Genomic DNA, 11,890 nt, shown 5'->3' with positions numbered 1-11,890 from the left:
TTCGTTCAATGGTCTCCTTCACAGAAATCAAGGCATCTAACGGGCTGATCAACGATGCCACGGCCCCGCGCGTCGCCGTCTTCGTCGGCGGAACATCAGGCATCGGACAACTCACGGTCAAGGCCCTAGTCGCCACGGGATCCAGCGTGAGAATCTACCTGGTCGGGCGCAAGAGCTCTGAAGAGCGCGCGAGCGCCTTCGTCCAGGAGCTGCATGCCACCAATCCCAGGGCCCAAGTCATCTGGACCGAAGGCGAGATTTCGCTCCTCGCGGAGACAAAGAGAGTATGCGAGGTCATCAAGCACAAGGAGCCACATGTCGACCTACTCTTTCTTACCGCGGGCTACGCGCCAATCGGCCCGCGGAGTGAGACTGCCGAGGGTTTGGAGGTCGCCCAAAGCCTTGAGTACTATTCGAGGGTCCTCTTCATCCAGCACCTTCTTCCACTTCTTCGTGAGGCGGAGGCCCCCAGGGTCGTCAGCGTCCTGGCGGGCGGGTTGGAGAGGGCATCTGTTGACATCGACGACATAGATCTGAAAAGACCGGGGAACTTCAACGGCATAAAGGCCCAGATGCAGTACACGGTATTGAACACAATGGCTTTGGAAAGGCTGGCCACCGAGAATCCCAACGTGACGTTCATCCATTCCTGGCCCGGTTGGGTCAACACGGGGAATGTAAGGAGGGGCCGGGACCCGAACTCGATCCTGGCCTGGATCATCTGGATTTTCCTTGAGCCCCTCATTGCCATGTTCTCGTTCAACGACGAGGAGTCCGCACAGAGGCATCTGTTTCAGAGCACCAGCGCTGCTTTTGGTGGTCGTGGCGTGCCGTGGAAGGGCAAGACAGGCGTGAATTCGCTGGACAAGCAGGAGAATGGGTTGTTTCTCGTCAATTATAAGTGCGACTGTACCCCGAATGCAAAGGTAATGCCTCTGCTACGAGACAAGGCCGGCCCCAAGATCTGGGACCATGCCCAGGAAGTTCTTGGACCGTATTTATGAAATAAGACTCTCCTCGATTCTCACGCAGTCTAAGCGAGCTCAATTCGGGGTACTTAGGAAGTAGGCTTTTGTAATATCAACATCTGTGTGAGTTGATGAGTACAACTACGAACATATAATCCCAGTAGGACTGCACAATACATAGTGTTTTTCACGACTAATGAACGCAATGCATGAGTCAATGAAGAATGACACTTATGAAGGGATGAATCTTTAAAAGACAATATGTTTAGAAGACTAGAACTCGGTTGAAGGTCAGCCGGCCAGTATTGAGAATTTAATGGGCTCAGGTGCTGTCGCTGCAACGGTCTGTTCCTGGTCGCCGAATTTGTCGATGTGAGACATGAAAAGATATGTTCAGGGTGCACTTCTGGACCATTACGGGACCCTTTTGCTCCATACAGCTTGTCCTCATAATCAGTGGATTACAACTTTATGCAGAGAGTCACATCGACCAAATCCCAAGTACAAATTCATGCTGAACGCGTGCAGTGTAATGCCACCGAGCCCATCACAGCTAAAGCACGTTGGCTGTCGAATCGGACCACATCTTTCCAGTAACAAAAGTATGATTTCCTGCATCAATCTGTACTAGAGCTCATGTGTCGGGCTGTCACAACATCTACCACCATCATGGTGATGTTGAGCATCCACAAACATGATCAACACAGCAGCAACTCGAACTTGTTTTGCCTTGCACGCCTCATCTCGTCTAACCGTTCAGCCTATCCCAGCCCAGCAAGGTTCAGTGCTCGGTGCGACCCGCCAGCTCCAAGCTGCCGCCCACTGCAGCTCCGCAGATCCAAGCTCCAAGCTCCCCACCGCCTGCTCAGGTGGAATTCTGCCGCTCAATGCCGCCAAAAAGTTACAGTGGACCCCGCGATACAACCATCTTCACCCTCCGTCTCTACCCAAAGCACCAACTACACCCAGTGTACCCCGTGTGAAACACCACCGACTGCAAACATGGAGAACAACGAAAAATCAACAACTGTTGGGGCCCCAGAAGCCTCGGATACACAGATGAACGACGCCTCAACACAGTCTCCCGAAACGAACCCGAGGAAACGCGCACGAGACGATCACGACGACGATGCAGAAGAAAACGAGGACGAGCAGGCAGACGACAATGGCGAGTCGAAACCTTCCGACGAGGGAGACGGTACAACAGAGCAGCCCAAAATCTCAAAAAGTCAATTGAAGAAATTGAAGCGACAAAAAATCTGGGAACAAAGAAGGGAAGACCGCAAGGCTCTTCGAAAGGACAAGAGGCATGAGAAGACAGCCAGGAGACGACTCGAGCGCGACGAGAAGGCCACCCAGCTCGCAGAGACTCAGGGCATAAGCAAGAGCGAGGCGATGAAACAGATCATCGCGGCCGATCAGAAGACGTCCAAGCCCAAGGTCGTCGTGCCCGTCTCCTTCATCATCGACTGCGACTTCGAGAAGTACATGCGCGAGCCCGAGCTCATCTCATTAGGCGCCCAGATCACCAGGAGCTACGCGATGAATAAGGCTGGCCAATACCAGGCGCACGTACTGGTCAGCTCATGGGGCGGGTATTTGAAGGAGAGGTTCTCGACGGTGTTGAAAGATACACATCTCAACTATAAGGGCACCCGCTTCGTTGACTATGACTTTGTGGAGGCGGGCAAGACCGCGTGGGAAATTATGCACGGCCTCAAGGGCGGCAAGTCTTGTCCCGCACTGGATGGGGAGCAAGACAAGGCAGAGAGAGAGAGCGGTGACAAACCCAGAGAAGGAGAGCAGGACCCCGCAAAAGACGAGGCACCAACGGAGAAAGAACCCACGCCCGTCCCCGAGTTCAAGACGGACTCCATCGTCTACCTCTCGGCCGACTCCCCAAACGTCCTCGACAAGCTCGAGCCATACACAAGCTACGTGATTGGCGGGATCGTCGACCGGAACCGGGAGAAGTTCCTCTGCCAGAAGCGCGCGGAGGAGAAGGGCATCCGCACGGCCAAGCTGCCGATCGGCGAGTATATGCAGATGGCGAGCCGGCAGGTCCTGGCGACGAACCATGTGGTTGAGATCATGTCCAAGTGGCTCGAGACTGGTGACTGGGGCAAGGCCTTTGAGGAGGTGATCCCGAAACGAAAGGGCGGAAAGCTGAAGGGAGTCGACGGCGAGGAAGAGGAAGGCGAGGAAGATGGAAAGGAGGCTGAGGTTGAAACTCAGCAAAGCGAGAAGCAGGATGAGCAAGACGGGAATCAAGAGGAGGCCACGAGCGAGGCTGTGGCGTAGCATGCGTGTTGACCTCATGCGCACAACTCACCGCGCCTCAAATAAATCACGGGGCATGCTGAAATGGCTTCATATCCGGGTCAATTTTGAAAGATTCATGTTGTCCACGCCAGATCAGACCCTCCAGAGAAAATTTGCACACGCGAACAGCCTGGTTCAATCGAATCGTATTTACAATTATTATTTACATGTAAGCTACTGCTTTCTTCCACCCCAGACTCTACCCTCACGAGAGCAGGGCCTCGATAGAGACAACCGACAGCGACACCTCGTTCGTAGTGGACGGCGGCAGGTGGCCACCTCCAGCGATGAGCAGCTTGTCCGGGTCCTCGGCAAAGACGCGCAGGTGGCGGGTGTAGGCATCGGGCTGGGGGGTCTCGCGCTCGTACCACTGGTCCGCGGCGCCGAGGGCCTGGTTCGTGAAGACAGTGCTCAGGCTGCCACAGCTAACGATGATGGTGCCGTTCTCGCCGCCGACGCTGCTCCACACCACGTACGGAGAGCCGGTCGGCGTCGTGCCCGTGTTGGCGGCCTTGATGGACGTCGGCTCGCTGCTGTCGAAGTCGAGCGGGTTCGCGTTGATGCGGTACGTCACCGGGAACGAGTAGCTCCCCGAGAAGTTGTGGCCCCACTCGTACGTCAGGATGTAGTCGCCCGTCGGCAGCTGGGCGATGGTCGTCATGCCTGGCCGGTCCGTGTACTCGTCGTACGCGACGTCGTCGACTAGGTCGGCCCAGGTGCGCAGGTCCGTTGTCGTCTGGTGGACGAGCTTCTGGCCGTGGTCTGGGTCGCGCTGGTCCGAGTAGTACAGGACCAGTTGGTCATCATGCAGGCTGATGATGACTGTTAGTCGTGCCATCCAAGCGCGAAAGCTTGGTGGTGAAGGATCAACTTACTAGATGAATGGCTCCCAGATGGGCGTCAGCCCATTGTTGGGAAGCGCCTCGCCGCCCGAAGCCACATTGCTTACGAACTCCCACGTGTAACCACCATCCGTGCTCGCATACACATCGATCTTGGTCTCGCTCAGATCGGTCGGGATGCTGTTCCCAGAAGCCAACACCGTGCCGGCCGGGAACCCGCCGAAGTCGACGGGCAGCTCATAGAGGAAGGGCTGATATCTCAAGCCCCATCCGTTGACCTGGTCCGTCACGTTTGAGATGGGCTCCCATGTCACACCGTGGTCGACAGACTTGTAGATGGGGAAGTAGACCAGCGGCGGCTCGGGGGAGTAGTTCTCCCATGTCGCGAGGAGGACGTTGTCGCTGAGTGTGAGCTCGGTGGTGCGCGCGTAGAGGACCCGGGGGTCCGTGTAGTCTGAGGGCGGCACGAAGATCACGTTGTTGTCGAACGTTGTGACTGTGTCATTCCGTCGGTGAAGCAAGGGGCTTGCTTGGGCTATGGAGAGGAGGGATGAGAGGAAGGCGACGGACTTGAGGGTTGCCATCTTGACGAATATGCAGGGTAGGACTACTACCTCTGAATAAGCAGGGACAGGATCGTCAGGAGAGGGAAGCTGTTGATGCAACCTTCTTATCAGATCCGGAGCATAGATGCAACTCGTCGCGCGAACCTCTCATCCTTATATAGCTGGCGTGGCGCGCCGCATTCATTCAGCACGAGCCTGCCTTGGCCATGATGGCATCATGCAGTACTGGCGGAGCCCACGTTCCTGACTGGGGCCAGGCACCCGCATGATCAGACCTCGGTGTATCTCGCACAGCGGGTGCCGCCCGCATTGAGCTGGGTGGCCCGGCGCAAATACTTCGTCAATGACTCTCGCGCGCTATAGTACAAGTTTCCCTATTACCGAGGCGTTCCTCGCTCATGGGAGAAATGCGGGCGGGCGAGTTGGAGAAGGCTTGGTGGTCTTGGAGAAGGTAGCATCCAAGATGGATCGAAGCCGGGAGTCAGGGGTTACAGCCAGTGACAGTCTGGGGAAACTCTGGGGATGCTAGCGGCGGTGGAGGTTGGAAGATGCGCACCAATGGACATGCTGCCCGTCACGCCGGCGCAAACATTATTCATCTCGTCCAGCGCTGGGCTAAGACGGCTGGACGGAAAATATGACCACACAATTCAGAATTATACCGAACGCCAGCCCTGCAGTCCTGATATACGCCCCTTCCCAATACAATGTCCCGCCATGTGGCTGTTCAGGGTGTCGCGTAGTATCGTGTCCCTGACCTGTCAACCGTCATGACACTGTTCAATATGACCTAGAATTAGAATTCCATCGACTCGGGTTCTTCCCGCTCCCTCTTCACCTTGACATCCCCCCTCTCATCCTTCAACAGGACGCTGACAAAGGTCCTGAACTGCTCGATGTACGGCTTGAGGCTGGTCTTCTCCCAGTCTTGAATACTGCTCTTGTCGTCTCCCGCGCCGTCTCCTTCGGCCCACGCGTCAATCTCACTCAGGAGGTTTTGTACTGTCGGAACCGCCGTAGGGTCAAACTCCTCCAGCTTGCCCGGTCGTGTATCAATGGGTACACAGACCCTTCCAGTACCAGGGTGTACAACGAATGGTGATTTGAGCAAATGGTTCAGTTTCTTGCTGACCTCGATATCGAGTCTGGGGTAGGTGTACTCCAGTACGATGTCCTGTTTCGCCGCTAGGAGATCTTTCGTGTCAAGATTCTTGCTCGCGCCGCCAGCTTTTGTGATGGCATCGATGTCGGCCCACTTCGATGTTGATGAGCGACCTGGCGCAGACGCCCACTTCTTGCGTAGGGAATCGTTGAGAGTCTTGTCTGGTAGTAATTGCAGCAGCTTCTCTGCCCGCTCGTCCGTGTCCCAAGGGTCTTGCCTCTCGAGAACATCCTCCGCGAAATGTGGTGCTAGGATGTCCAAGCTCCGTCTACATTCAGAGTCAGCTTATGTGGCTATGGTCGTCTTAATCGTGTAACAGGACTCACGTCAAATGTGGGTGAAGCGGTCTCCTGACATTCACCTTCTTACCGCTTTGTGCACCACCTTTGAGTACCTCCAGGTATCCTGCCACGGCCCTCCTCTTCTGGTCTTCCATGGTTCGCGCCTTCTTGTCGCAGACCCAGGCGTGGGCACCACGTCGACCCGAGTAGACCCACATGATGTGCTTGAATCCGAAATCCTCGCGCAATGCTTTGTCTACCACTTGAATAGCCATGGTAATGAACTGCCAACACTTGATACAGATATTGGCCTTGTCGCAGCATGTCCGGATGTCGTCGTAGTCTGTCAAATCAATATCGAAGCAAAGCTCTTTGGCCAGTGGCCGGAAAGCGGATAGGTTCTTGAGTTGTTTCCGGTCGCGTGGGTTAGTGGTATAGACAGGGCCGATTTCGAAACGAGATGGAAGGAGGCGAAGGACGTCTTTGCGAATGCTGTGACCGTGTCAGTGGCTTGATGCATCCAGCAGATTGGGACAGGAACGCGTACAGATCTGCCGTTGGGAAGGACTGATATCGCAAGTAGGCATCATTCTGTAATGTGAAGGCAAACTCTCTGTGACCAAAGTCATTGGTGGGCGTTGGGCTGTGGTTCAGCCATTGGAATAGATATCGCCAGGGGAAGAGACGTTGGTAGAAACTGCGCATGACCTCGGGGTCGCTGGCACTGGCTTTGATAGGGGCGCCATCACTGAGTGGGTTGTGTCAGCCTTAGCTACGAGGTCATGAGAAGCGATGTCACTGACTTAGGGACGCCTGATGAGTCTGGGACGGGAGAGCTTGTGGGCAGCGCCTGGCTTTGTGTCGTCCTGCCTGTGCTTGGGAATTCGTCGTCGTCGTCGTCCGAGTCGACATCCGCGAATAGCTCTTCCAGCTTGACCTCCTTCTTTGGCTCTTCCTCCAAGCGCAGGGCATTCACCTCTGCCATGGTAATCTCTGTGTTGCTTTCATCTTGTTGGGTTCCATTCTTGACTGGGGAGTCCTGTTCCATCTGTTCCATCTCCTCGCTCGTAGGCGTGGCCACAGGCGGAGTGGATGCTGGAGACTCAGAATGCGGCATATCGACGGCGAAATTCTTCAGAATTCAAGCTGTACACAGAGAACAGGTTGATTATTTGGCTGAAGGCTTTCAATCGTCCTTGGTGTGGGGTGGTGGTTGTAATGTTCCGGAAGAAAAGTCGCTGGGATGAGACGCGTCTGGACGCGTTGAGTGCCTAATTGGTGTACCCAGGTACCCGGGCGCTCTCACAACGCGCCTTAGCACGGTGCGGTGCTGCATGACAAAACCAGATAACGGATAGTCTAGGGTGGTACGCCAGGTGCAGTTCGCGATAGCTAGGTACCGGGGTACCTGGTTACTGCACCTAGGCAGTTATCAGCGAGTGGAGCGGGGCCTGGGCTGGGCGTTGCATTGTCGAACTGGCAAATCTTCGGGCCAGCGACGTCACATGCGGTGGGATCTCGTTGCATTTAGACGGTCAGTAGATCACTACATAGGCACATAGAATGAATGAATGACCATAGCTAGTTTTGAAGGAAGAGAAGAAAAGAAAAGAAAATCCAGCTCGCCTTTAAACGAATTTTCTTCGAGACGCACGGCTGGAGAGAGAGAGAGATATCCCATTTCCAATTCCGAGGGGAGTCTGGTCTGCTTTGTGACAGGGAAGCTCGTCCCAACTACGAGTGCCCTGATCCTTTCACCCAACGTCATCGAGAGCCGGAGCTTGAGTCGACCGAGGACCCGTTACTCGTCCTGCAGCGGTGACTGCCCGGGAGCCATCACATTCCAGCAACTCTGCTTCATCGACGACATCGATTGAAGCCCAACTACTGCAGACATCAAGTTCAAGTTCGAGTTCGAATGTGGTGCAGAGTTGGCGACTAATCGATTCCTGCATGACCTCTACAGCCTCTAATATCTGGTGGTCCGGAGCAGCCTGCGTCAATTCATCAACCCCGTGTCCGTGTCCGCTCCCGTCCTGCTACCATGGCTCCACTCCGTCTTCTAATTGAGCAGGGCAAATTTGTCGATGCTTCCGGTCGACAGGTCATCCTCCGCGGTATCAATGTCGCAGGGGACGCCAAATATCCCAGCGAGCCCTTCGACCAGCCCTCCCAAATCTCCAAAGACTTCTTTGATGGGGACAACGTCAGCTTCCACAAGAGACCTTTCACAAAGGACGATGCTCACGTACACTTTGCGAGGCTGAGGCGCTTTGGCTACAACACAATACGATATATCTTCACATGGGAGGCTATCGAGGCCCGAGGCCCTGGGATATACGACGAAGAGTGGATAAGCCACACAATAGAGGTGTTGAGGGCAGCCAAGGAATATGGCTTCTTCGTGTACATGGACCCGCATCAGGATGTGGTATGTCCGATCCTTTCTCTCTTGCATTGCAGCCTTGATATACAAGCTAACCATGAGGCCTTGTGCAGTGGTCACGGTTCTCCGGCGGCTCTGGCGCCCCGATGTGGACGCTCTACCTCGCCGGCCTGAATCCACAATCCTTCGCCGCCACGGAAGCAGCCATCGTCCAAAACACCTACCCGGAGCCCGAGAATTTCCCAAAGATGATCTGGTCTACCAACTACAACCGCCTTGCCGTTGCGACCATATTTACGCTGTTTTTTGCGGGAAGGGACTTTGCGCCTAAGTGCATCGTCGACGGCGTCAACGTGCAAGATTATCTACAAGGGCATTTCTTCAGTGCTTTGGAACATCTGGCAAAGAGGATCAAAGAAGCCGGAGATGTCAACAATGAAGTCGTCTTTGGGTGGGAGAGCATGAACGAGCCGGCGCGGGGTCTGATCGGCCTTGAGGACATGAGTGTCATTCCGAAGGAGCAGGCGCTCAAAAAAGGAACGTGTCCGACCATCTGGCAGGCCATTCTTACTGGGTCTGGACGCGCCTGTGAGGTCGATACGTGGGACATGGGTGGGCTCGGGCCTTACAAGGTTGGCAGGACCTTGATCGACCCTCAAGGCGAGATCGCTTGGCTTCCCGCTGGCTACGATGATTCGCGGTACGGTTGGAAGCGTGACCCTGGATGGAAGTTGGGAGAGTGTATATGGGCGCAGCATGGAGTTTGGGACCCCAGCTCCGACACGCTGCTGCGCAAGGACTATTTTGCGAACGATCCAAAGAACGGGGAGGTCGCGAATTATCCCTATTTTACCAACAATTGGTTCATGGAATTCTACAGGAAATATCGGGATATGGTTCGCTCACATCACCCCGAGGCGATTATGCTGTGTCAACCACCAGTGCTGGAGCTGCCGCCCAGCATCAAAGGGACCGTGGACGACGACCCGAATATGGTGTACGCGCCACACTATTACGATGGCATAACACTGATGACCAAGAAGTGGAACCGGACCTGGAATGTGGACGTGCTGGGTATACTGCGGGGCAGATATCTCACACCTGCATTCGGCATCAAAATCGGCGAGACGGCTATCCGGAATTGTTTCAGAGATCAGCTGGCAGCGATGAGGAAGGAAGGACTAGACTACATGGGTAATCACCCTTGTGTCTTGACAGAGTTTGGCATACCATTTGATATGGATGACAAGTATGCCTACAAGACGGGGGATTACTCTAGCCAGAGCGCAGCGATGGATGCGAACCACTTTGCTGTGGAAGGCAGTAGGATGGAGGGCTACTCATTATGGGTCTACTGCACAAACGTGAGTTCACCTAATTCTCAGCACCCGGCTTGAGGTAAGCAGCATAGGAGACTGATTTTGAAATCCAGAACGTCCACCAATGGGGAGACCAGTGGAATGGAGAAGACCTCTCGATCTATTCGCTCGACGACAAACCTCTGGCGACCTCGGCTGTGCCCCCTCCCATGGTTGAGTCTTCGTCCAATTCCCGTCTTTCTGAAGACGTGGCAGTGACGCCCAACAATCTCAAACAAACACTCACCAATGAAGCACCCTCCGTGTCCACAACCTCCAGCCACGCTGCCAACACAGGCAATCCCTCTCAGCTCATGAACACCACCGACCCATCCCTCAAGGCAACACCCGGCTACCGCGCCGCGGAGGCATATGTGCGGCCGGCACCGGTGGCGGTGAGCGGGGACATTACGCACTACACATTTGACCTGAAGAGCTGCACCTTCGTCCTGAAGCTGCGCACTGCCAAGGACCCGGGCCAAGAGACGCCGACGGTTATTTTTCTGCCCGAGTATCACTTCCCGCGGGAGGGCTGCGTGATCGAGGTCTCGAGTGGCAAGTGGGAGATTGGGCAGGGCGACGACGGCATCCAGCGGCTGCGATGGTGGCACGGCAAGGGCGAGCAGGACGTCAAGGTTGTGGGGCAGGCGCGGAGGTATAACGCCGGGGACGGGAAGGACGGTGCCCCTGGTGAGGAGCCGGGGTATTACGACCAGGTCAACAACTGGCTGGCCAACGGCTGTTCCGTGATGTAAATTGGGGTATTTCTTGGCCTATGACGAAGGCCAGTGGACAAGTTCCAAATGCAGGCTTGACATAAGCGTACATATTCAGCGGGCAAAGCACTGGTATTGGTATTGGTATTGGCCAGTTCGTATATAATAAATTGCAACAGAGCGCAGAAATTCTTTGGCGGATGTGTGGGTGCCAAGAAACCAGAATGGACACTATACGAATAAACTTGAACCTGGCTGATGTTTTTTCATTTGCGTTCATCCAAGAATGAAGGTTTCAAGCATAGACGGGCGAATGAAGGGAAACGTGCATTTTTTGGAAGGCTGTGCTCGGGCGGCATCTCCGAACCCGTATGAGAATCCCAGCGGACAGCTGGATCTGTCGCCGTCCATACTTAGGTATGCTTTCTCATGCTTCCTTCTCCTGGATGTCTGTCTCTGCCGGGGGAAACAAAGTTCCGGCTACTTACAAAAAAGTCGGCGATCAGATCGGAAATCTCAAGTCGAAAGCAAGTCGATCCCATCCCTCCCCGGAGGCACCCCTGGCTCCGTGACACGCGAGCCTTGTGGGACCCCCCAGCCCTGCGCCAAATCACACCATGCTGTTCTGTTTCGGGAGTGAGGATGACGAACATGGCACCAGGGCGCGATATTGCATTGCTCGATCTGATAATGGGCGAGCAATGCATGCCGGGCTAGGCCGGTTGGCCGTTGGGGGGCAGTCAAGTGCCGGGGGCCAAGAAACAGGGCTCTACTGTGGTACGGTATAAACTATATACATATTCATCGGGGCGCCGCATGGTAGCATCGTTAACGGGCCGGGATGGTAAATATAGAGTTGACAGGTGGTGACGTTTGCGGGCTATGCCCTTGAATGAATCGACTGATGGGCAAGGTAAAAATGTAAAAAAGGCGGATGTCGGTGTCCTTGTTGGTCCTCGCGCGAGGGTGTGAGGTCAATTAATTCCAATTAAGTAGAATGTATAACAATTCTACTGTATAATATGATACAGTATCTGGATAGGAAGGAGATGTGAGAGAAAAAAAAAGGGACAGCCCTCCTCCCCCTCGAATAAGGTGTTTTGTCCTACGGTTCGCCGCGTCACACGTGAGAGAAGAGAAACACGGAGTGTGCTCATGGACAATGATGAGATGGATCTGCAGAGTGTATCTTGCCCAGGGCCCGTGGAGTGTGCCTTGGAGGGTATCCCTGCAACGATGACCCTGCAATGTTGACCCTGGGTGACACCTTTGGGCTTGTTCATCGTGGC

At 54.8% G+C, this 11,890-nt stretch overlaps 5 protein-coding genes across 5 annotated transcripts; 3 read left to right on the top strand and 2 right to left on the bottom strand.

The window, feature by feature from the left end:
• Nucleotides 1–8: 8 nt before the first annotated feature.
• On the top strand, nt 9–1,004 carry J7T55_010810 (short chain dehydrogenase reductase family protein; the record flags this gene model as incomplete). Its single annotated transcript, XM_053130917.1, has 1 exon — nt 9–1,004. The coding sequence occupies one exon, from the start codon at nt 9–11 to the stop codon at nt 1,002–1,004; it is 996 nt and encodes a 331-aa protein (XP_052991091.1).
• A 966-nt stretch (nt 1,005–1,970) lies between these two features.
• J7T55_010809 (uncharacterized protein) lies at nt 1,971–3,269 on the top strand (the record flags this gene model as incomplete). The annotated part of the gene is made up of 1 exon (XM_053130916.1): nt 1,971–3,269. One exon carries the CDS (start codon nt 1,971–1,973, stop codon nt 3,267–3,269), a length of 1,299 nt encoding a protein of 432 aa, XP_052991090.1.
• Nucleotides 3,270–3,495: 226 nt separating this feature from the next.
• On the bottom strand, nt 3,496–4,716 carry J7T55_010808 (bnr asp-box repeat domain protein; the record flags this gene model as incomplete). Its single annotated transcript, XM_053130915.1, has 2 exons — nt 3,496–4,102; nt 4,166–4,716. The coding sequence occupies 2 exons, from the start codon at nt 4,714–4,716 to the stop codon at nt 3,496–3,498; spliced, it is 1,158 nt and encodes a 385-aa protein (XP_052991089.1).
• A 778-nt stretch (nt 4,717–5,494) lies between these two features.
• J7T55_010807 (eukaryotic and archaeal DNA primase small subunit) lies at nt 5,495–7,258 on the bottom strand (the record flags this gene model as incomplete). Its single annotated transcript, XM_053130914.1, has 4 exons — nt 5,495–6,128; nt 6,187–6,633; nt 6,689–6,889; nt 6,945–7,258. 4 exons carry the CDS (start codon nt 7,256–7,258, stop codon nt 5,495–5,497), a joined length of 1,596 nt encoding a protein of 531 aa, XP_052991088.1.
• A 927-nt stretch (nt 7,259–8,185) lies between these two features.
• J7T55_010806 (uncharacterized protein) lies at nt 8,186–10,640 on the top strand (the record flags this gene model as incomplete). The annotated part of the gene is made up of 3 exons (XM_053130913.1): nt 8,186–8,572; nt 8,641–9,891; nt 9,960–10,640. 3 exons carry the CDS (start codon nt 8,186–8,188, stop codon nt 10,638–10,640), a joined length of 2,319 nt encoding a protein of 772 aa, XP_052991087.1.
• Between the last annotated feature and the right edge of the window lie 1,250 nt (nt 10,641–11,890).

Source organism: Diaporthe amygdali (genome assembly GCF_026229845.1).
Source record: "Diaporthe amygdali strain CAA958 chromosome Unknown NODE_24_length_778219_cov_64_757418, whole genome shotgun sequence".
Taxonomy (NCBI): domain Eukaryota; kingdom Fungi; phylum Ascomycota; class Sordariomycetes; order Diaporthales; family Diaporthaceae; genus Diaporthe; species Diaporthe amygdali.
This window is presented reverse-complemented; position numbering and strand designations above follow the sequence as displayed.